The sequence below is a fragment of the Plectropomus leopardus genome, chromosome 7 (assembly GCF_026936395.1).
Source record: "Plectropomus leopardus strain MGB_pleo_1.0 chromosome 7, ASM2693639v1, whole genome shotgun sequence".
Classification (NCBI taxonomy): domain Eukaryota; kingdom Metazoa; phylum Chordata; class Actinopteri; order Perciformes; family Serranidae; genus Plectropomus; species Plectropomus leopardus.
The window spans coordinates 33,738,598-33,762,283 of NC_142182.1; the positions used below are offsets into that span (position 1 = coordinate 33,738,598).

Genomic DNA, 23,686 nt, shown 5'->3' on the forward strand with positions numbered 1-23,686 from the left:
CCTGTGGTTGCTGGCTGGATTTCAGCTGGCAGAGACCGCAGAGTTGCTCAGAGGAGGGTTTGGAGGAAAAATTTTAGTTTGCTGAAAGGGAGACGCCGTCTTCTTAAAAAAATTTACAAGCTGTTGATGTGCAGACAATATTTCTCTTGGAAATGGGTCATAATAGTAACGAAGCATATTACCTCCTGAATGCCTTTTTGGAATTGTCAAATATGATATGACTTTTATATTTCTGTCAGGATATAGGCTTTTGCATTTATAGGACAGTATAACTGCATTGCAAAATAAAACAGTGACTTCAGTACAGTAAAAGCAAAAGCTTTATTTAGCAAGTTAGAAAGTAATATGAAAAAGTTTAGCAGTTATGACCAGTCATATTTTCACTATTATCCCTTCTAAAATATGAATATGAAGCCTTTGTGAGGCTGTGAAGACAAATTATTTTGCCTGTGTGGAATTTCAGCAGGCTGAACCAGCAATTTGGCAGTTGAGAGCATTCAAGCTCGACACTTTGGCCAGAGGCCTCATAGTGTGCTGATTGCTTCAAGAAGGTGACACAATAATGTTCAAAGTATGGGGGACATGTTATTGCTGCCCGTTTTGCAGAACAGACAGCTCACTTGCCTCAGAAAAGTTGTTTAGTGTGCTTTTCTTTATCATTTCCTCATTTGTGAGTGGATTGTTGGGAACAGAGGAAGTCAATATGATATAATGACTTTTGTTGAGATTCACCTCCTAATTTATGTCAAAATGTTGCACGTTTAGTGTATAAAGAGGAAATTACTCTGTTTTCTACTTTAACAACAGGCAGATTTCCATAAACCCTCAAATTGGGCAAATTCATTATAAAATACACCTAATGGAAACATGTCAGTTTTGAAAAAACTCCTTTTTATCGCAAAAAGTTTTTACACTCGCATGAGGTGGTATTTCAGGTGATCGAAAAAGCCATATTTCAGAAAACTGCAACATTTTTGGCTGTTCTAGGTCACATGCTGGGCTATGTGCTTGTCAGTAGAAACTGGCTCCCTCATGATGCAGCAGGAGCTACAAGAGCTGTTACTGCATCGAATAACTACCTTCAAAAGTTGAGGGGATCATCCGGACGATGTGAATCCACAATTCCTCTCTGAAATCTTGGACTATCACCTCTAAGAAATCCCTCATACGTGGCTGCTGCCAGGTATAGAGGGCTTGCCTTTCCATTAACGCTCGCATAACACGCTAGCGTTGCCTTTGATTGGAAATAATGACAGCTAGTGTGGTGGCTGCGATAGAAATAAACCTGCTAATGTTTTGAACATCCATCACCATGCTTCTTGGAATTGTATTGCCAGAGGAGAAGTGGCATAACATCACTCAGTGGAAATGCAGTCATCTTGCAAATGCGTAATCTGTAATGGAAATCCAACGTACTTACTTTCTGTCAACTAGCCTAATATAATTCATAATCATCATAATATTATTCATATTCATATTCATATTCATATTCATATTCATAATATCATTAGAAAGCCAAACTTGTTTTTTTTTTTGTTTGATTGTTTTTCCAATAGTGTGACTGAACAATCCCATGGTAATTGGCATGGTATGTTTCTGCAAATCATAGATTTGTTACAATTGCTATGCTAATGCGTGTTATTGTACTGTTGTTTTACTATTTTGAGACGATCAGTCGACTAATCAGCATAGCAGTGACAGATGCATCATTCGTTGCATCCATAGCCAATAGTATCCATCTTCCTGAAATGTTACAAAAGATCCCACTGCGTGTGCACGCAGGCTTTGTCAGGATGCTGCAGACTGTTCCACCTCTAAAATGTAGCATGCATTCCTCCTAAAGGTCTCTGCAGTGCATAACTGTGTCGCCTGTGAGATACATCATCTGAATGCATGGAGGGAACTTAAGGTGAAACTTCCAAGTAACTCGTGTTGTTCGGTGCATTTGGGGACACGCAGCACCCAATGAATGAGAGCCTACTCTGACGATGCTGCCGAAGCGCTGCCGGTCGACACGCCCCCAGCATGGATACAACCAGCAGGAACAGGCGCTCAGGAGACACACTCACTATGCTGGAGAGTGTTTGAAGCCGCGATGGGAGTTAACACATCCAAGTTTGTGGAGGTCCTGTCACCAGCGTCGTTGCACTAAACAAAGACTTTTGTTTTTTTTCTGTTTTTTTCTCTAAAGGGGGCTTGTCTGCATTTTTGTCCGAGGCGTTTCTCTCACAGGATGTTGATGATATTGGAAAGCCGGGTAAGATCATAAAGTCAGTTCTCTCTGATGAGAACGACCTCCTCCTCACCAACACACAAAGGGAACCACGGAACAAGTTCTTTTTTTCTTACGCCATCATTTTAATTTTTTTTTGAATGTCACTAAGAAGCAGAGGGGGCTGTTTCAAAGACAAAATGGATCACTTTGCAGCAGAGTGCCTTGTTTCAATGTCCAGTCGTGCAATTGTTCACGCTCCTAAAGGGAATAGGGAGATTAAACCAGAAATCCCGTCCTCCTCCAGGAACGGAGAGGAAATAAAGGAGCCTTTGGTGAAAGAGAACTCCTCTCTTTTCGTGGTGGCGCGGATTCTGGCGGATTTTAACCAGCAGACTCCCAACATTGTTGCCGAGCAGGCAAAAATAAAGGATGAGAGCATGCCGAACCTCATAGATGATGGAAACTCTGCCACACCTACCACCATCTCCGATCCTTCGCTCAAACAAAGAGGCAAAAGATCACGAGGTCGAACTGAGCAAGAATCACCTCAGAAAAAGCACAAATGCCACTATTCAGGTTGTGAAAAAGTTTATGGCAAATCATCCCACCTCAAAGCTCATCTAAGGACACACACAGGTCAGTTTGGATGCAAATGTTTGTTGCTGTGACTTATTGTAGCTTCCCTGCCTTATATGAGGACGGATGATTAAGACTGACATGACAAGTGTGGTTTCCTTTCCAGTCATATGTGCAGAGGAGGGTGATTGACTGCTGTTTCATCGACTCATATGTGTAAATATGCACGGATCCACCCTAAATGACACTAATCGGCGCGTAAAAGCGCAGCAAAAGCCCAATTTTACTCATAGTTTAAATAGCTGCATTGTTCCTTTAAGTTGTATGAACTTTGCGAAATGTCCTTTTTTATTTTGGGGGGGTAGAGAGAGTCAAAAATAGTGCCACTCCCACTCAAGTCTCTGAGCTTTGTCACTGCTTTCCTCTCGCAACCCCCCTGCATTGGACAGTATGTACAAACCGAAACTGCAGCAGAGCGAAATTACACAGATCGGGTTTCCAGTTTTCTCCCGCGCGCATTAATTAAAGTCAACTTTGGCGACGCGAGGAAGAAAAACAATGCACAGAATGAGCGTGCAAAAAGTTTCCAAGATAAATCCAGTCGGCCACCCTGCAGAGAGGAGGGCGAGCAAAATGCGCTCCTGAGCACCGTTTGACTTTCCTCAAGGACCTCCGTAATTTGCTCTTTGCATTCCGCTACTCAGAGAAAAAAAGAGAGAGAGGGGGAAAGATGTAGATCGATTCAAATTGAAGGGGGTTTGATAAGAGCTGTGCAGTCGCCTGTCTGCCCAAAGCCCTTTGTTGTGATGTGCCACACCCCCGCTAGACAGACTGCCAGCTGATCTGGCCAGCAACAGACTCAGCTAGCTGAGCCTCGACTGAGGAGCCTCTCCTTCCTCTCTGCTGTTAGACTGCAGCTCCCTCTCCCCACCTCCACTCTCTCCACACACACACATACATCAGCCTTGACAGCCCAGAAACAAAAACACATCTCTCTGGATCACATGAGAAAGCCCCGTGTGAACTTGACCCATATTTGAGCGGTATAGGAATTAAATTTGCGCACACATAATTCAAAATATGTGACATTGTACAATTCCCCACTTGGTTTGTATCAATAGAGGAAAATCAGTGACCCATCCGTTTGCAAATTTCTTGTCTCATTGCCTATTCTTTTCGTATTGCCTGCCTTTGTATCAGGATACACTCCCCTGTCTGGCTCTGTGACTGGTGTGTGTCCTCATATCACTACATTTATGATCCCAGAGGAATTTCATATGGATGCCATATGTGATTTAACCCTTTAACACCTGGATTGATGATAGTTTTGTTGTGCTGTTTTCAGACGCCTTTCACGAGTATTTTAACCCCTGATACCTAAGAAAATCGGTTTGATATTGTCAAAAAAATGTGAGGGAAAAAGGCAATGAACAACTTATTTTTAAGTTCATTTTCTTCTTTTGTCTGGATATGTTATTTATGTTTGGCATAATTTTCAGGTATTTTTGTGACTTTTTACTGACCTTTTTTGGCTTATTTCCTGGTAATTTTTTGTAATTTCATTCTATTTTTTTGCAAACATCTGGGCCACTTGTTAAATTTCTCATTGCTCTCCTACCATTTTTTTTTTAAAGAAATCCAGCCAATTTATTCAGGTTTCAAAGGGTTAAAAAAAACTATAAAACTCACTCTGATGCCCCATATGCTTGTGATATGGTGATTTTCCTGTAGGTTGTTGATAATATTGTGTTTTATTGTTGCATTCTAGTCAAATTGTATAACAAATGACATATACTATACACCACCTTTTGTTCATCAGCTGCAGCATGGTGCAGGGGTGTGTTTGTCAAGAGCAGCACTGAGAATTATGCATGTGCATAAAAAGGGGTCCATCATACTCCTGCATCATTACTTAAATGGCTTCCTAAAGGGATAAAATGCCTGTGTCTCTCACACTGTGTGTCTTAGTGCAGCTTTATTACAGTCTAACAGCCCTGCCCTTGTCTATTTGCCTAATAAGCCTTTCCTCTCTTTTGGGACACACTCCTGGCTTTGTGATTGGTTTGTGTCTTAAAATTTCTGATAATAGGGATGTTCTCTGCCTGTTTGATTGGATAGTCACAGAACATGAGTCATCTCAGTTCAGCTGCCTCATCTCAGCCAAACTTGTAGCAGAGAGCCAGCCTCCAGCCCTCGCTGTGCTTCCCCTCAGCCCCGACCATGTGTTTTTAGTGCAGTTTTATTGCTCTGTATAAGCCCTGCCCTTGTCTCTTTGCCTATTAAGTGTTTCCTTTCGCCTGCCTCTATGTGTGGATGTGCTTGGGCGTCTGGCTTCACGATTGGTTTGTCTCCCATAAATTCTGATAATAATGGCTCTTTCTGCTTATTTGATTGGATGGTCCCTGAATGTGGGTCATCTGAGTTCAGCCGGCTGCTTCAGCCAGCCTTGCAGTGCTTTCATAGAGCCAGACTCTCGCTGTGTGCTTCCCTTCAGCCCCGACTAGCAGAGTCAGGAGACAATAGATTTCAGGCATTTTCTCTTGACTTCTGTAACGCCCCAAAGCCTCATCAACTCATCTTTTGCAATCCTTGTGTGAGATTTCTCTGCATGTAAGAGGAGCTGAAACCTGAGCTTCACTGTGATTCTTACACAATGTCTGCAGCACACGAGAAAATCAATCCTGTTACTCAAAATGAATTTCTACCACTCATCTGCAACTGCATCATTTTTTTGTTAAAGCCATACAAGAATTATTTTTTAGTTTGCAATATAATGTTGGTGCCATTAGCTTTTAACCCTTTGAGACCTGGATCAACATCAGTTTTCTTGTGCTGCATTTAAAGCTTTGAAGCACTTGGTTTGATGTCTGTCAGAAAAGTCAGCAACTTTTCAAGAAATGTCCTGCAGATTGTTTAAACAAAAAGAAGTAAAAAGTGACAACAAAATTATCTTTAAAAAATAGCCCAATAAAGAGAGAATTGTTGGAAATGTTTCAAATAAAAAAGGAAAAATACAAAGAAAACTAAGAAAGAAAATAATTATTCGAATTCTCAGAAATTATTATAATTTACATTTGTTATTTATTTATCAGCACTTTTTAAAAACCATTTCCTGTTTTTGTTCATTTACTTTTCTTTTTTTTCTTTCTGTCTTTTTTTTTCTTAACAGCAATGAGTTTTCCAGGAATCAATGTACTCAGTGTAACTCATAACCATCGCTGTGAACCGTTGTCACAAGTAAAAACAAACAAATGAGGCCTGCAGATTACTGGGACCTCTATTGCTTTTAGGGACTGCTCGTTATTTAGGCCTATCAGAGGGGAAGAGGTGGTGCAAAAACTGTGAAAACTCTTCAAATAATTTTCTAAGCACTGGGGAGGGAGTCATGTTTTTGACTTAGCATAGGGGAGGGGCATTCAACTTTGGTTGAGTTTTAAAGGCATGTTTTCCTTAAAAAATGTTTAGATAGAACTTGAGAAATATGGTTATTTATGGTGAAGGGAGTGTCATGTATTTTCTCCTAGTCACTCAGGGAGGCTCAAGGGAAACCGAGATGACTCAAACATAGGAGTCAAAAAACATTCTATTTTGGCACTAGAAATAATCATAATTAAAAAAAAGGAAATATGTAGTTTATGATAGTTTGTGCGTGTAGGCACACGACAGGCATCCACCTATTGCTCACCCATGGAGGAATAAGCAGAATCACAGTGGAGCTTGCCTTAAGGGAGTATGACATCAGCAACTACCAAAAGAGTGTTATAACCAAATCAAGAAACACTCCAAATTGTAAAGGGGATTAAAAATAATAACAGTTATGGAAACTGAAACAGGGAGGGCTATAATATTGAAAAGAAAAATGAAATCACACCCCAGCCACCCCCCTTACTCTGATAAATAAAGTACTGTCCCTTTAGGCATTAAAACATTCCTGGTTTAGGGTCCCCTTTGGAGACCCTAACTCAAACACAGTTGTCTTCTCTGACACAGTGTTAGTGGGACTCCAGGATCTAGCAGACATGAGGGAGCACGCTGAATTTAAATCGCTCATTATCCTGCATTGAGTTTGATGGTGAGGAATCCTCCACAGTTTATGGGTCCAAGGTTACCAGACGGCTTTTGTCTGATCTGCTAGCATGGGAGGTGGGGCTTTTCCTCAGACACATATACTTATCTTGCAGTATGGAAAATGCAGTCATATAACACAGATCCACTCAGCTTTAAATGGAACAAATGAAGGTCATAAAAATGCTTTTGATTCTTTCAAAGGGCCTTCCTCAGCACCAGCTGGTTTCTTTTCATTCATCCTCTGTCGAGTGTGCGTCTTAAAAGCAATAACTGACTCTAACGATGAAGACCCACTTTTGCAGGAGGTGTCTTGTGGTCATGAGGTACATGGTGTTCTCTGTGAAGCCTCATTACTCTGCTCTGGTCGTGTCATGCAGGCTGCCATCACTAAAGCAGAGATGGCCCCTGACAAGCTCATTACAATTGGTGTCTTCTTCAGAAAGAACAGCCTGGGCCTCCTGTGGCCCCCCACAGCTGGGCCTCACAAAAGGCCATCTTGTCAATGCCCAGGACCTATTCTAAAACTATTTGAATCACCAGGACGAACAGGGTCAATATTTCACAAAGACAAAGAGCGTAATGGCATATTTTACAGTTGGTTTGACATTTTGTTTGGAGCTCTTTTGTGTTCCGCTGGGGGGTACCTCTAATACTGTGAGATGACTGTAAATCCCTCCTCTGTATGTCCTAAGAAATAAGTAGCACCACCTGGCAGCACAGTGCGACTGCCATGTAGACCCACTTCTGCATGCATGCTTTCTATTTTCGGCCGAATAACTGTGGTTAATGACACTTTTTTTAAACGTGAAATTATCCGAAATTCCACATGGAAAAAAGAAGCAGGAGCCTCTGATTATATATGCTGCATCCCTGCCAGTGGTTTTATACTTGGCTGCATGGCTACACAGAGTGCACAGTGTTCCTGTGTGGCTGGTGGCAGTGATGAGGTAGCAGGGTGGGGATGGGGTTTTCCTGCTCTTGCTTCAGCCTGACTTTGGCACAGCGATGGGTAAAAGCTCTACTGGGGCACAAGAGGTCAGTCTGTCTACCTGCCACACAGCAGGATTTCCACCATCCCACCCAGTTGAGCCATATTCCTCCTGACGTGTTAAAAAAAGGACTACTCCTCCATCAGGAGATGTTCACAGTTTCCATATGTCTCCGTTCTGGTGACATAATTAATGTGTTTTTAGTTATGCCAGCAGCATACAGGTCGGTCTGTCTACCACTGTGGTCCTGACTAAAATATCTCAACAACTATTTGGTGGATTGTTATGGATGTTTGTGACATTTATGATCCACAGATGATGAATCTCAGTTTTCACTCATCCAGTTAAACACTTAAAAGATGCATTGGCAAAATGTGAACACAGGCATTCATGGTTCATAGATGGTGATCCCCCTGACTTTTCCTATTGTGCCGCCTTTGCATTTTCACACACAACTAAAAACGGCATCATGTCACACAAGTATGTGATCATAGACAGGCTGCCGGCATAGTGGAAGCAAAAGAGGCTTAATGGGCGTGATGTTTAACACAACAGCGCCTGCCTGTAGTGTGACATGTAACAAATGCATTGGCAGTGCTTTCTAACAATAACAATGGTATATAATGGCAATAACAATAATTTACTGTCTCTGTTATTTTTGGGACTGATCTCATCCTCTGCTCGGAGGGAAAGGAGCTCCTGAATTTCATTGTTTCCCTACTAAGTGGACATTTTCGGCCGCTGTTCTTCTTGGAGGTAGCCACAGTGGGTCGCATAGTACATCTTCAAAACATCACATCCATTCTGCCAATTGTACCATCCTGCCGGCTGTCTCTTTTACACGCATGTGCTTTTAGCGCTGTTAGTACCTCTGATGTTAGCTGCAAGGCAAGAAAACTCTGTCTTCTCATTTGGATTGATCCTTTTATACAGAAGAGTAAGATGGCATAACAGCAGAGTAATCCCGTCTTGAACAGGTGGTGTAAAAGGGGCTCTTGTTATTGTGAGCATGTTATTTTCACATTCTGACATTAGCATTTAGCTCAAAGAACCACTGAGGCTGAGAAGATCCTTACAGAGACACTAGCATGGCTGTAGACTCTATTTACTGATGTGTTTTCTTGTGCTGTAAGATAAGACCTTTTCCTTGTAAATGAAAGCTGTTTGGCTCGAGAAGGCAGCGTGTGGCAGTACAGTATGTGTCGAATGGAAACAAGGTATTAGTTAAATCTACTTGATCCTCGGGATGTAAATAAAACCAAAGTGGAGCCACCATCTTGCCGGTTCTAATCCTCTGGTGCAGTGTTCCTGCTCCATGAAAGACATCTCTGAGGTTGCTGCACATGCTGTCCATATGCTGTCCTCTATGGACACATCAAGCTTGCAGTAAGATCGTTCCTCACTAATGTTGGAATGTAAACTTGATTAAAGCGTGATTAAGCAGCCAGGCATGCATGGTGGATTCTGCTAATATTGAAAGGCCTCTGTTCTCTGGCTGTGCTGCTTTCAGTGGCCCACAGGGCACATGTATTCTTTACTCAGCTCTGGAGTACTTCTATAAAAGCTGCTCTGTCTATTCCCCCGCCAGCCCCTCCCATCCTCCTCCAGCCTGCAAAGCAAAATAGGTGCTGAGGCGTGTTGTGTTGCGAGGCCGAGCCCCGGCCACGGCTTGTGGCGTGGTGTTGATTACCAGCGGCAGGAAGAGAGGGATACAGACCTGTGGAACACTGTGCATGTTTTTTCACCTCTCCTGTTCAGAAACCGCCAACCACATCTTGCATGCAAGGGAGGGATCTGCAGTACAAAGACGGAGAATATACAGTGCAGCAGGCAGGGTGGGGGTGGGGTTAGATACCGGCATATTCACTGTCAGTGCCCTCCACTGATGTAGGTCATACATTCAGCTGCATCTGCAGCTAATCTGATTAACGTTTGAAGGACTGTGACCTCTGCAGCAGAGAAAACCCCTGTCAGCCCGCCACTCGCAGGGTCCCATCCCAGAGTTAGACCCTGACTGTGTGTTCAGCTCAGCTTGAATAAGAGAAGCTGTGGATCACATGTCACAGGGAGTGTTTTGTCTCTAGTTGGGGTGTTTATGTTCCCCATGGTATGTAAGGTGTGTCCCCTTTCTCTGCGTGATAAATCAGACTATGGCAGACTACGATATACAGGGGTGTGGCCCTCGGTTTGAGATGAGAAGTGTTTTGTGGAGTCTTGGGGAAAGAAGGGCAGTTTTTCTCTCTAGGTGTGAGATGACTGCGTTTCTATTAAGTGACATTATGCGACTTCTTCTCTAGCAGTAACATTCCAAGAAGCATGGTGATGAATGTTCAAAACATTAGCAGGTTTATTTCTAATGCAGCAGGGGACCGGCCACGTATGAGGGATTTCTGGGAGGTGATAGTCCACAATTTCACAGAGGAATTGTGGATTCAAAATTTCTGAATGATCCGCTTAACTTTTGAAGAGTTATGCCATGCAATAATACTTCTAGTAGTGCCTGCCGAATCATGCCCGAGGGAGCCAGTTCCTACTGAAAAGCACATACCATAACATCATGTGACCTGTAAAAGCAAAAAAAGTTGCTTTTTTGAATCACCTGAAATACCACCTCATGCAAGCATAAAAACCTTTTTGCGATACATGGGAGTTTTTTTTAAATTGACGTTTCCATTAGTTTATATTCGGAATTTCAATTTTCACAATTTGAAGGTTAATGGAAACCCACCTTGTGAGACATAAAAATATTTCACTCTTGCCGTAAAAGTATCAGGCATAACACCGGACAGCTGGCACCATCTTCAGCATGGATCTGCTCTTATTGCGGCGTGGTGAGGCCCGAGGCTCTTAGTTTGGTGCCGGTTAGTAAGGATGTCTATCACATTAGAGTGTCAGACCTCATGAGTGGAATGAGCTGGCATTGTGAGTGAGAGTCATGTCTGATGGGGCATCCCTGCTCCCACCTGTTTCTGCAGACCAACTGTAAACACCCATTAATGGCTGCAGCTGTTTGCCTGTCCTTAGTTAACCATGGTTTAAAAGATGAGGAGACCACCTCCTATACATCAAGGCTGCAGGTTGTTTTAGCATGCACTCAAGGCTGAAAGAGAGTGCCCACTCTAACTAATTGAGGCAAATGTGATGAGCTGGTCAATGCAGCCGAGTCTTTCCCTTAAAGAGTTAAGGGGATGAAGTAATGTATGGCTAAGTGTGTGCAGGAATCAGACGGTCATACTCAACCCCGCTGCATGTCTCCGGGTAAATGTCAATAGGCCTGCACGGTGCCGACCGAGGGGAGTGAGTTACAGTTAGTACACACAGCCTGTCTGATTGAAATGCATTACAGGAGAGCCTCTCCTGCTGGGAGCAAGCCTCCTGCTATTGTTCACAACCTGACAGCTATAGGCCCACAAGGAGAGATATGCTATTCAACGGCGAGCAAGGTCCCTCTCGATAAAGACAAAAGATGATAATAGATCAAATCTGTTTTCTGAGCTTTTCTCCCTGAAAGCACCTGACCCATCCAAGTGTCCTTTATTGCTCCTGCAGAGTCTTCTTGTTTGCAACTCTGAACAGAGAAAACATGTTTTGACTGAGCGATTTTCATTGTAATCTGACTCCTCTCCAGCTAATTTTTCATAGAGGAGCAGCCACGTAAACAGTTCTGTTCAGATATGTTTCAAATCAAGCAGTGTGTTTTTTTTCTACATACCACAGAACTTTGTTGTTATTTTTGCACTAGCGCAGCCTGCATATACTGCTGTGTGAACAATGAAAAGAGGAGCTGCTTAATGTATGTTCATTGTTCTGCAGGCAGATCATCTTGGCACATGATGGTGGGTGCGGAGGGAGCGGCTGCTGCTGGGTATGGTTGGGTTAACCCTGTCTGCTCCAGTGGTTTATGCAGATGAGGGGACGCAGTCATTTTAGTATTACACAGAATCCCATGGATGGTTGTCTGCTGGCTGCTGGTTGGTTACAGGTCATAGTCTGTTGTAAACATGCGCCCAAATTACAGGGTAATGCTAAGCCCTGCCACTGGAGTTAGTGGTGTCCCTTTCATTTCATGTTGCCAGGCTGACTGTGCCACTAAGCCAGCGCTCAAGTGAGGTAGCTGCGACTCTAATGAGCTGTGATCTACAGTCTGACTTTACTTTCCCCGCTCTAGCTGTTTGCTTGTAAAAGTCCACGCAGGTTTAACGTGGCCCTTGTTTTTGTTCTGTAAAAGATATTTCCTGTTCTCACAGTGCAGGCAGAGCAAAGTCAACTTCAAGGTGATTTCTGATGTATCCACAGGAACTGTATTTTGTTCCCCTCCTCACCCTGCAGAGCTATTTACTCTAGCTCTCTCATAGCAGGCTCACATGTAGGTTTCAACTATACACTGTGTGAGTTTTCGCCCATGCCTGAGGACACACCAGGAATGTTATCTGCTTGCGTTTGAAATGCTGGTTGTTGGAGCAGGTGACCGCGTTAAGTTCCTGCGCCGCTGCTCACGTCAAAAAAGAGATTTGATCTTGCCTTTTGCAGACAGCATCCCTTACACCAGGGAGACGACCTCAGATTCCATTTCTTCTGCAGAAACCGAGCAGCCAAAGATTCTTCGATATGAATGAGAGAAGGATGGTGGGAGAGGAGCAGAGATGAGCTGTTTATTTACTGACCCAGTGGCCTTGGAGAGAACAGTTATATAACAAGAGTACCTGTGACATAATCGCATCGCCTTGGAGGGGGGACACTAGTGCTTAGTGGAGATACAGTTTGCGTGCATGATGTAACTCACTTTACGGGTAACTGGGTCACTGTGTTCGTTAGGGAAAAGCTTGCCTCATTACCCCCCTGCGCCCTCTTCAACTGACACATTCTGAGAAAGACAAACCACACCCTGGACGCTGCCAGAGATGGGATAACCAATCGGTGGGGCCTGGCGTCACAGTCACCACAGTGTCCTGCTGAGACAACAGACATGGGAATAAGAGCAGGGGAAGGTGGAGTTGCTTGCAGCATTTTAACAGTGATGCTGAGTAATATCTACAGTCTATTGAAATATCTCAGAGTGACATCCTCCTACCTCAGAGGCTAACAACCCCATCATCATTTCCACTCAGAATCAAAGTTCTCTAAATCTCCTCATTGTTGGCAGAAAAATGTTTTTTCGCTGCCCTCGTAAAAAAAACCCTCATGTTACGAAAGAAGCACAATTAATTGGGGCATTGCATGTTTTTTTTTCTTTATGTAAGTGAACCTTTCAAGGCTGACATTAAAGCAGCGTAGTTTTTGATGCATATTCATATTTTTGACCTAAATGCCAAAAGCTGTTAAGCAGGAGGTCGAAAATGGGCAGCGTATCTGTTAATGCTTTATTTTCTAAGAAGTCATGGAGCTCTAAATAATTTGATGCGCCTCACTGAGTTGCTGTTGGATACCTGATGCTTCCACTATGACTGCATTACTGTATCGGGGCAGTTAGACTGGATATCTCAGCCCCAGCTCTCTGGTGTCTGGTTAAATATTAATGCAGTTGGATCTGTTACGCTGGTTATTGAGCCTTAAGCAGCCCGCAGAGCTTAGCTCTACTTTTTAGCCAATAATTCATTTTGCAGTGCCAGGTGGCGGCACAGGCTGCCTCTCTTGCTAATAAGGTATGAAATCAGACTATCATGAGGCTCTTCAATGAGATTAGTGTCTTTAAAGTTAAACTGCCTCCTTTTCTCCTGGGTTTTAATCCAGGATGTGTAAATAGGGTCAAACAACCACAGACTTGTTGTTTTTATGAACTTATGCAGGGCAGATGGTTTAACTCTTTGTGTGATAACTCTTGCAGCAGAGGAGGAGCGGTATAGATTTTTTGGGGGAAAAAAGGAGACGGCTGTGTGCATATGCAAATGTCTTCATGTCAGTTACAAAGTTTACATACTCTGAGCCCGCAGGAGGTGCAGCAGGGCAGGGCTGACTGAGTTTGTCTGGAGCTGAGTTGAGGCGTCAGAGGCAAGAACACAGACCGGGCTGTCTAGACTTGCTCTGTCTGTCTGCATGTTTTGTAACCATGCAGTGTATGGGGGGGAGGAGGCACCGTGACTAGTAGTGCACCGAGTTCTTGTTTTTGAGACTCACTGGCATCAGGTAGCATATGAGTGTTTGATGCTGCACAGCACTGTTTCCATTGTGGCCCTGAGGGAAACCACAGAACAAAGAAAGCGTTTGGCAAGCCCGTTCTTATACACTCATTTGTCATGCCACCTATAAACATTCACGCATCTCAACCTTTATTCCTTTTCATACCTCAAATCCCTGGCCTGGGCGTGCACGCGATGATTGAATATTTTCAGGAAAGCACTATAACATTAAAAGACGTGGCGCCCTTCAATGTAGCACTGCAAGGTCAGGCTGGTAAAATTAGAATGCTGGATGTGGCTATTGTCAGGCAGAAACTCACTGAAATGGAACTAAATAGAATACAGTATTAGACATATTGGCCGGTGGATGCAGAACGCTGCACCGTGCGCACTGTTTCCACATCAGAATGGAAGGAAACCACAAGATATATGGAACCATCTGGCTTTGAGTAGATTTGTGTCAAAACCCACTTTTATTGCCTGATGGAGGGGGGAAGGGTGTAATTTCCCATGTGCCGAGTCACAGATAGTTGCATGTTGGAAAATGGGCTGGGTAACCATTGTGAGTGTGATTAGCATCTGGAGCTTAGATAATTAAACTGTGTCTGCTCCTCCAGCTCAGCGCCAATTTTTAGGTGATTTACCCCAAAGTCTCACTACAGCCTTTTTTGTGTCACTTTTAAAAAATATATATTTTAAAGATGTCTTGAGTTGTTTTGATATTCCTCCTCCCTAGACCTATCAGATCCAGCAACAACCTTGTGATCATTATTCCTCGATGACTCAGAGTCTACTTAGTGCAGAAAACATGTCTTGTTCATCAGGCCTGAAACATGTCTGTTGGCTTTGCACAGCAGTCTTCATGACTTGTGTACTTGTAAACACCTTTATAATGAGCCACTGCTCTGACCGCTGTGAGCCTTTTGGATCGTGGTGAGTACCAGGGTCAGTCAGTTTTTTTGGTTCATGTTACACTCACTGACTTATCGGTGCTTCTGAAAAGGCCTGTAAGTGATTGTTAATTTCCTATAACCTAAAGCACTTTAGGGTAGATTTTGCAAGTTTTGGCTCATTTAGTACAAATCACACATTCTTTACATTCCTTCCCTCTAGAATATTTTTTTTTGCACTCGTATCTCAACCTTTCAGCAGCCATGAACTCCCGTTGATCGCAGCACAGTGTTATAATTAACTTGCAGGGATGAAAAATTACTATAAGATGAGTAACTGTGTATAGTGAACATTATGTCTGTGTTTATTTCTGTCAAAGTTACAATGTTATATCTTAAAGTGTGGATGGGTGTTAAAGTCTGCACTGCAGTACCACACAACAAAAGGGGCCCTCACAGTCATGTGACTGTGGCAAAAATAACAGCAGGCATGGCGTTCACTGAGCAACTCACAGGAGCAACATTCACATCTTTGCAAGTTGATTTTTCATATCAAACTGAAGTAAGAGGAAAATGTTGGTTTCATGGAAAGTGACCAAGTAGTGTGGTCAAAGGTCATTGGTGTATGGGCCAAACCAACATATCTTCACACACTAGTTCATATGATTTCTAACTGATCAGTGCCACATGAAGGACATAACTAATGTAATGTTGTGTACTTAATGTAAAGTTTCATTCTTAGCGTAAAGTTGCATATTCAGTGTAAAGTTCCGTACTGAATGTAACGTCACATATTTAATGTAAAGTTGCGTACTTAATGTAAAGTTGCATGCTTAACTTAAAATTACATACTTAACGTAAAATTGCATACTTAATGTCAAGTTGCATACGTAACTTAAAATTGTGTACTTAATATTAAGTTAAGAAGGTTAAGTTTAGGAAAAAAAAGCATAAGCACAATGTTCCTTAAAATGACTCAAAGTTCCCTTGGTTTCCCACAGTTGTGAACGCTGAATACCTTAATACCAGACGCCAAGATAGCATCCAGTTCACTTCCATGATATGCGCAAGGCTTTTCAAAAGAGGCTGGGACATGGTGTTTGAAGCAGTTTGAGCTAGGGCAGTATGACAAATGCGTGATGTAACTGGAGCTGTGATATTAGAGCATCACAGCAGACAGTGATACAATAAAGGGCTGATGTCAGCTCAGTTGTGCTTTGTGTGCACTCTTTTTAGCTTCCCGAGATGCGCTCGGCTTGGCAGAACTGTTGAGTACAATGTTTTTTGCAAAAACAAAATTGATGGTGGCTGATATACAATAGAGTGTTTTTCATGCAAAAAAGTAAGTTTTTGTTCGATGATAGTGCGCCAGCTCTTGAGCCTTTCAGAAACTGCAAACCAGATTCAACAGCACATGTGTTCTACCCCAATGGTGTGACTTAATTTATGACTTCTCCTCTTTTGAACCTCCTTGGGTATGCGGCCCCTTGAATATGCACAGCGTTTCTCCTGCTGGCCCTGCCCACGAGTTCCTGCTTGGCTCATCGACTTAACATTATAATGAAATGACAGATTTTGAAATTTATTTTCTCAGCTTGGGGAAAGTTTCACAAATATAAAACCAACATGGATCAAAAATTCATTATAGGAAGACTCATAACTGACCAGGTTTTCAGTTGGGGATGTCCTTTTAACAGTTTTACAGACATCTCTTTTACAGTGGTGGTCTATGGGGAAAATGCTTTTGTGGGCCATTGAAGATTTTTTTCGCTGCAATACAACATGTGGCCACAGGGAAAAATTGGCTGCAAGGCTGAGCAGCTTTCCTGTGGACCTTGTTTTGCCTCCTCACATAGACTACTTCCATTTTTACTCCTGTTAATGCTTTGGTCATGTGATCAGTACATTCCCGATTATACTGGTTATATACAGTTTGTGGTGTAATACTTGTCACAGCCTGGCTGTAAGATAAGATGGGAAAAATTGTGCAAAAATTGTCCAAATAATAATAATAAGATAAAATGTAATTTTGCTGTCATCTTGTGTGATTTAACTCTGACTTCTGTCCTTCCCTCTGTGTGTTCCAGGAGAACGGCCTTTCCCGTGCACCTGGCCCGACTGCAGTAAGAAGTTTGCTCGCTCTGATGAGCTGGCCCGCCACTACCGCACCCACACAGGGGAGAAGAAGTTTGGGTGCCCGCTTTGTGACAAGCGCTTCATGCGCAGTGACCACCTCATGAAGCACGCCCGACGCCACTCAGATTTCCAGCCCGGCATGCTGAAGAGGCCCCACGGCAGCAGCGGCAGCAGCACCACACGTCCCAGCTCCCTCAGCGACTACAGCCGCTCGGATGCCTCCAGCCCCACCCTCAGCCCCGCCCTCAGCCCAGCCAACTCGCCTTAAACTGAAACCCAGTCGCACTTTCTGCCTCTGACCTGCGAGGCCTGTGTTTTTGTCATTACACTTGTGTTGCACACTTGTCAGCAACCCCCCCCCCCCCTTTGCTATTCCTGCGCTTGCTGTGGTGTACCATACTGTACATAACTGCTTATTGTAGTGCAATTACTCGTGTGATCCTAAAAGAAGGTAATGCCTTTCCCAGATGGCAATATTTACATTCTGTACCATATGTCTGTATTTTTTTAGCTTCTAATCATGGCTAGTTGTCCAATGTATGTTCGCAGTCAGCTAAACAAAGTTTAGAAGAAGAAAAAAAACAGACACCCTGACAAGTCTTATCAAAAATGGGTTTTTTTCTTTGTTGTTTTTGGACGGGTGAGGAGAAGGGGTACAAACACACACACACACCTCAGGATTGAAGACAGTTGCTATTTCTGTAATACCACAGTACTTCACAGTACTCACATTGACTGCACAATATACTCATCACTTTACTCTGAAATTCAACAGGGGTTGAATTTTACGCCCTGCTCAGGGATGGCCTTGTTAGCTTGAAAGAATGAACACGGTGAAGAGAAACATACAGTACATATATAGCAGCCTTACACTCAATTTGCACTCTTTGTTTTTTTTTTGTTTTTTTTTGTTGGTTTCGAGGAAACTAGCCCGATGGTCACACGCTCAATCGTATGCAGAACTCATGTGTTCTCGGGGGGAGGGGGGGGTTCATATGTAAAGTTATTACTGTGTTTTTAACAATCCCTGAACCTCCATTCTAGTAAACAAAACACACCTGCTCCTTCGCTGCAACGTTAATATTGCCAATTACACTGGGTTAAATATGTATTTCGTGAAACAGCAGTGTGTAAATCTGCACTGCGGGAGTATCATTTTGGGTTTTATACTCAGTTAAAGAAACCTTTAAATAGAGGCAGTTTCAAAGCAGCTGTTCATGCTTTTTTTCCCTTCTTAAAGCGCTGTATCATCAGCCGGCATTTCACTCAGAATGGACACAAAGGGACTTTAGTTGAAACAATGTTTATCCCTCTCTGAAGCACATAGGAAAAAGTACCAAAGACAAGAGTGAATGAAAGCTTTCTATTCAGTCTTGTAAGCTGCCCTTCATCGAGGCCTGGGGCTGCTGGTTGGCAGTATCACAGGTAGAACCAGACGGCCGGCTCACTTCCCTCCTCCTCTTCCTCCTGGCTCTGCCTTTTGTGGCCTCCCTCGAGGAAACAGCTGCATCCCACAAGCAGCTATTCACGGCCCGCAGGAGGAGCGCGAACATGCCATTCCTGGGGAGTCCTCCCTCGCCCATCTGGCTCTACCTGTCCTGTCTCTCTGACTCTGCCAAATTGCATAAGATGGCCTGAACTTGGAGGGAGTTCACATGTAGGCCAGAGTGTTAGGGCAGAGCCGTGCGCGTCGGAGCGAACAAAGTGGCTATCTGGAATTGACAGGCAAGAGAGGGCAGGTCCTGATAAAAGAGGAGAGGTTTATCATGAGCTGAACAGCACAGAGGAGGAGACACCCAGGCGCAGACACCCCCCATCCATCTCCTCCTCCCTCCCCGACTCCCTTCCTCCCTCCAACTGTAGAGCGGAAAAAATGGCTGTAATTAGCGGGTTGATCCAACCTGTAGAATAAGAAGGAGAAGTGTGTGAACAACAGTACTACCTAGACAAATCTAGCAGTGTGATGCCCCCAACTCCATCCTAAGCACAGGGAGAAATCCTCTCAGAGAGTCAAATTATACAATGCCAAGGAAAAAATGTCCAAAATCACACACAGAGCTCTCAAACAGCTGCTTTCAAACTTCTCTCTTGCAACAAGTGGGGGGAGGGGGACTTTTAAACTGTTGTAAAAACATTTGAACCATAACGAACATATCAGCAAAGTGGAGCGCTCACCAGCCTCACGTCGTCCTCCCTGTGAAGCTCAGATGTCCCGTGAGAAAGCTGACTTGTGTTTTCTAGACAGACATGCCTCAATAAGTCAGGCAAAAGGCACAGTAAACCTTCCATGGAAGCGGGCACCACTATCAAAACTGCTGCAGCCCCCGCCGGTCTGTGTTATGCCTACATTTTCTTTTAATGCTTCAGCACTACACAGCCGGAAATGGTCTCATCCATGTATTTGCTCCTGTCAGACCCCTCCAGACTGTTGTCATCAGCACATGCTAGCTTCATTTCTACCACCACCCCCCACCCCACCCCCCCTGCAGTCCCATGCTTCACACTATATGCATGTTAATAACTGCACCCTTAGAAGCGCAGAGGGGGTTTTGAGGCGGTCCGGCAGGTGTAAGTCCATGAATGGCCGGCCTTGTCCCCCCGTTCTCCGCAGTAGCCATCTCTCTTTAAAGTTGTGAAGAATCAGCCCTGTCACATCCTGCAGAAAGAAAACACCCCTTATTTAGATCGAAATGCAGTAGTTTCCTCAAAACACCACGTTTTTTTTTGTTTTTTTTTTCTAATAAAAAAACAACCCTCTGTAAGATGTTCAAATAGTTTCCAGGCTGCAAGATGACACTTTGAATGCCACTGATCAGCAGCTCTTTGTGAAAGAAGCACTGAGAGGGTTTTTACATGTACCATTTCTGGAAAAAAAAAATTCCACAAACTTCAAAAAGCTGTTGAGCAGCTATCCATTTTTTTTTTGGTTTGTAGTGTAACTTCCTCCTGCAAAGACAAATTTCTGAGTAGCTCACCCCTCAAGCAGGTTTCATGAATCACTTCTTTTAATCCATAATCTGCACATTTACCTCAGGGTCGACATCAAAGCAGATATGGGACAGGTTGTGGATTTTAACATCAGTTACTGCACAGAAATGTCTCCCCCCATCCCCCCTGGTGTTCCTGGGTGCTTTGTGCTCACTGCTGGTCAGTGTCCGACCACACTGGAAACACGGGAACGCCTCCATATGTTCGGGGCCCCAGCTCCTGCCTATAATGTCTCCACATACACCCTACAAGTCCTGCGATGCGCCTTAGTAAGCACTGGGCACTCTGGAGCTCTTTTCAGTGAAACGCCCCTTTAAACACCTTTGACCCTCAGTGTCGGTGGACTTACAGTAGGCAACAGGAAGCTGAAAACACACCAACTGTGACAGCGTTAAACATCCCAGTCTATCCATCCAGCCAGACTGCACCAGTGACATATAGGCCTCCATAGGCACGAGTGTCTCATAACTTTTATTCTTACTGTACCAAATCTACTTGAATAATTCAACACAAAAGGCCATTGAACACAGTTTTGTACATGTCCATTTTTACTGTACTTGCTTTTGTTGTCAAATAATTATTAACCTCTCTGGAGAAACATGTATAGTTTTTTTTTTTGTTTTTTTTTTTTATAGATTTTCCATCATCTTCAGGTCATTTCAGCAACTCTTTAGGATTTATCAAAGCATTAAGGTTGACTGTTTTTGTCGGGCTGTTTAATATTTTGTTTAAAAAGAAATATCCCTGTTAATGGGGTTTTCCCCTTTAATCAGAAACACCTGTTGATGTCAGGATGCAGGTTATTCCAGTTAGCCTGTTATCCAAAAATTACCTTTCGAGTCAGGATTGTTTAAGGGTGACGATAAGCAAAAGGAAACCTCCTGACCTCTATGTTCGACAGTTTCAAACAGAGTTTTCTTTATTATTTAGATTCTTTTTAACGTTTTCTGTAAGAATAGAGACCACGGCATTGTGAGTTAGCAATGTAGTCATAATTTTTATTATTGCTTTTTTTTGTTGTTGTCTCATATGAAATGCTTGTGTGTTTTTCAGAACTCATACCTCTTGAGATACTTTTGTTGTACCTTCATATCTTTTCGAAACATCCATCATGTAGCTTGCGTTTGCTTGATGAGTAGCACAAATAATTGGTGGTTTTATTTGTCCCTACTTGAATGACGAAGGAAAGAAAGACTTTTTTTTCTGTAAAAAAAAAAACAAAAAAAAAAGAAAAAACACTGGGCTACATTTTTATATAATCATCCCATGTTGTCAGGGTCCTGCAAATCCTTTTAGATCCAAGAATCTCTCCAGGAAATAATACTTTTTTTCTATTATTATTATTTTATGTTACAAAAATATTTAAAGCAGCCCCTCTCTACTGAGCTCCATATATTTGTCTTAGTTAAACATTTTCTATGTGAGGAATAATGTCAGCTGTATTTGACTATGAAGCTCCATTTCAGCATTTTTAAATCCAACTTTACAACTGTAATCCTGGGAAGATTACAGCTTTTGACATCTGTCAGAAAGGAGAGTAAAAAAAGGACTTTAAACGACGACTAAATGGAACAAACAAGGTTCTACAAGATGCTAACAGTGTACCAGTTAATATTTTTTTTCTGCTAATTGTAAAAATATATAAAAGTGATTTGGTTGTTGCCTAGTATGTAAAGAACTAACAATCTTATTTAAAAAAAAAAAAAATCATATTAATGACATGATTATATCACTGATCAGACCGTACAAGCATGATCGATGCAATTGTGTGCCAAAACTATTATGGTAACTTCATAAAGATACAAAAGTTGAGGGTAAAAAAAAAAGCTACTATCAGACATTTAACAAACTTGTACAGTTTTATAAAGTGTGACATGTTTTTAATGTAATGTACAGGATTTAATGAAGCAACTCTGCATATTTGAATTTGATATGCAAGTGCTCTAAGTTAAATATTTCTTTTCTGCTTTATGTAAACTTTTTTTTGATTGTGTAGCTTTTCATTTCTTGTTATTTAATTTTTACTTCTTTTTTTTGCTGTACAGTACTCAAGCAATGTATAATGGCTTATTACAGGTATTTTTTTCTTTTGGACATAAACAATCTTAATGAAAACCCAACCATTCCAAAGGATTGAAAAACTGCATTTGCTATAAATGTGCTGCTTACATGGACCCGATGCATTTTTGTAGGATATGAATAGAAGTCTGTCTTGACTGTGAGGTTTTTTACACGTTGTGAGTTGTGTACAAGGTACGTTTCTCATTGTCAACACTTCCCGGGTTTAATCTCTCCTTTCTCCCTCCGCTGGCTCCAGGCGTCGCCAATTTGAATGAACAACATACATGCAATATTTTGATGTATTATAATATTAGAGAGTTACGGAGCATGTCTTCCCTCATGACAAAGGCCTGAGGCTTTGAGGGATAAGGTTTGAAGAGGCGGCCATGATAGGAGAGAGTGGTTCTTGAGCAGTGAGACGGAGCTTTGGGTCCTCACCGAAGCTCCACAGTTACAAGTTGTTACCAAAGGCTTTGAAGGGAAAGATGAATGTTGTGGTAATTTTGCGCCCAATTTGGGTTCAACTTTACATGCTGTAAGTGTTGATCAATGGATGTTGTGCTTGATATGGACCTTCTTTTCTTTTTCCTCAAATAATTGTTTTTGAAAATCACTTGAATGAACAGAAAGCTTGTTTAATCAACAGGAGCAAACTAATTCTGACAGAGTGGAAAGAAACAAAAGAGACTGAGTGAGCAGGAGTGTGCGGCTGCGGCAAGCAGACCACATCTGTCTGTACCCTTCACTGACCATGTGGTCTTGCTCGGCTGCATGAGCTGACACTGTGGCGTTAACTGTAAAAATGCACGCCGACAAAAAAGTCTTTTGGATGTTTTTTTGCCCTTCAAGGATTAGTCTGTTCCAGGTTGTGCAGCACACGTTGCTGTGCTGCTCCCTTTAATTACAAAGAGAGCCTCTCACCAGCCTTTTGGTTCTGTTTCCCGTACCTGTTTGTCCTCAGTGTACCTCCTCAGTGTAATGTTGCTCTCTTGATACCTCCGTGTGTTTCTCCTCTGCCCATCACCATCAGTTGCCTGTTGTAGTGACTCCATGGTGCTGCTTCCCCTCTCAGCACCAGTATAATCTAATCTGTAAATAACTATCGACTCAGCTATGGCCAGTACATTCTCTAATGACCTCACTCTAACCCTCAGATGTCTGTTTTTTTATCTCTCAGCAAACCAAAATCACTACATTCAAGTATTACAGTTGTACAGTTCCTCGGATTCTACACACACTCAATGTGCTGGTCTTAGCTGCTCTGCTGTACCTTTTTATGGCATTATTTTTTACATGTTAGACAATATATTGTGACCATGTCCTATGCAAATATGAAAAATAACAGATTGTTGAATAATGTATGTTGTCATAACTTGTATGCATGAAATAGTGAAGTTTACATTTGGAAATAAATTCATAAAATAAGCAGCTACAATGGGGTTTGTGCTCATTTCCTTTTTCTCTTTAAGTCACATTGTGATTGTTTCTGAACAGCAGCCCATGAGGCCACAATTAACACTTAATGGGATGATGAGAAATGCTATGACGTACTGTAGAATAATAGTTATAGAATATTCATTAAAACATGTTGTGGACATAGTATACCATGTGTTATACAACAGCTTTTTCAACATGTTGTACATAACA

At 42.5% G+C, this 23,686-nt stretch overlaps 1 protein-coding gene across 1 annotated transcript; it reads left to right on the forward strand.

Moving 5' to 3' along the window:
- Positions 1-1,861: 1,861 nt before the first annotated feature.
- Positions 1,862-23,474, forward strand: klf13 (Kruppel like factor 13). Its single transcript, XM_042495593.2, has 2 exons — positions 1,862-2,851; positions 16,942-23,474. The coding sequence occupies exons 1-2, from the start codon at positions 2,374-2,376 to the stop codon at positions 17,256-17,258; spliced, it is 795 nt and encodes a 264-aa protein (XP_042351527.1). The 5' UTR covers positions 1,862-2,373; the 3' UTR covers positions 17,259-23,474.
- The last annotated feature ends 212 nt before the right edge of the window (positions 23,475-23,686 follow it).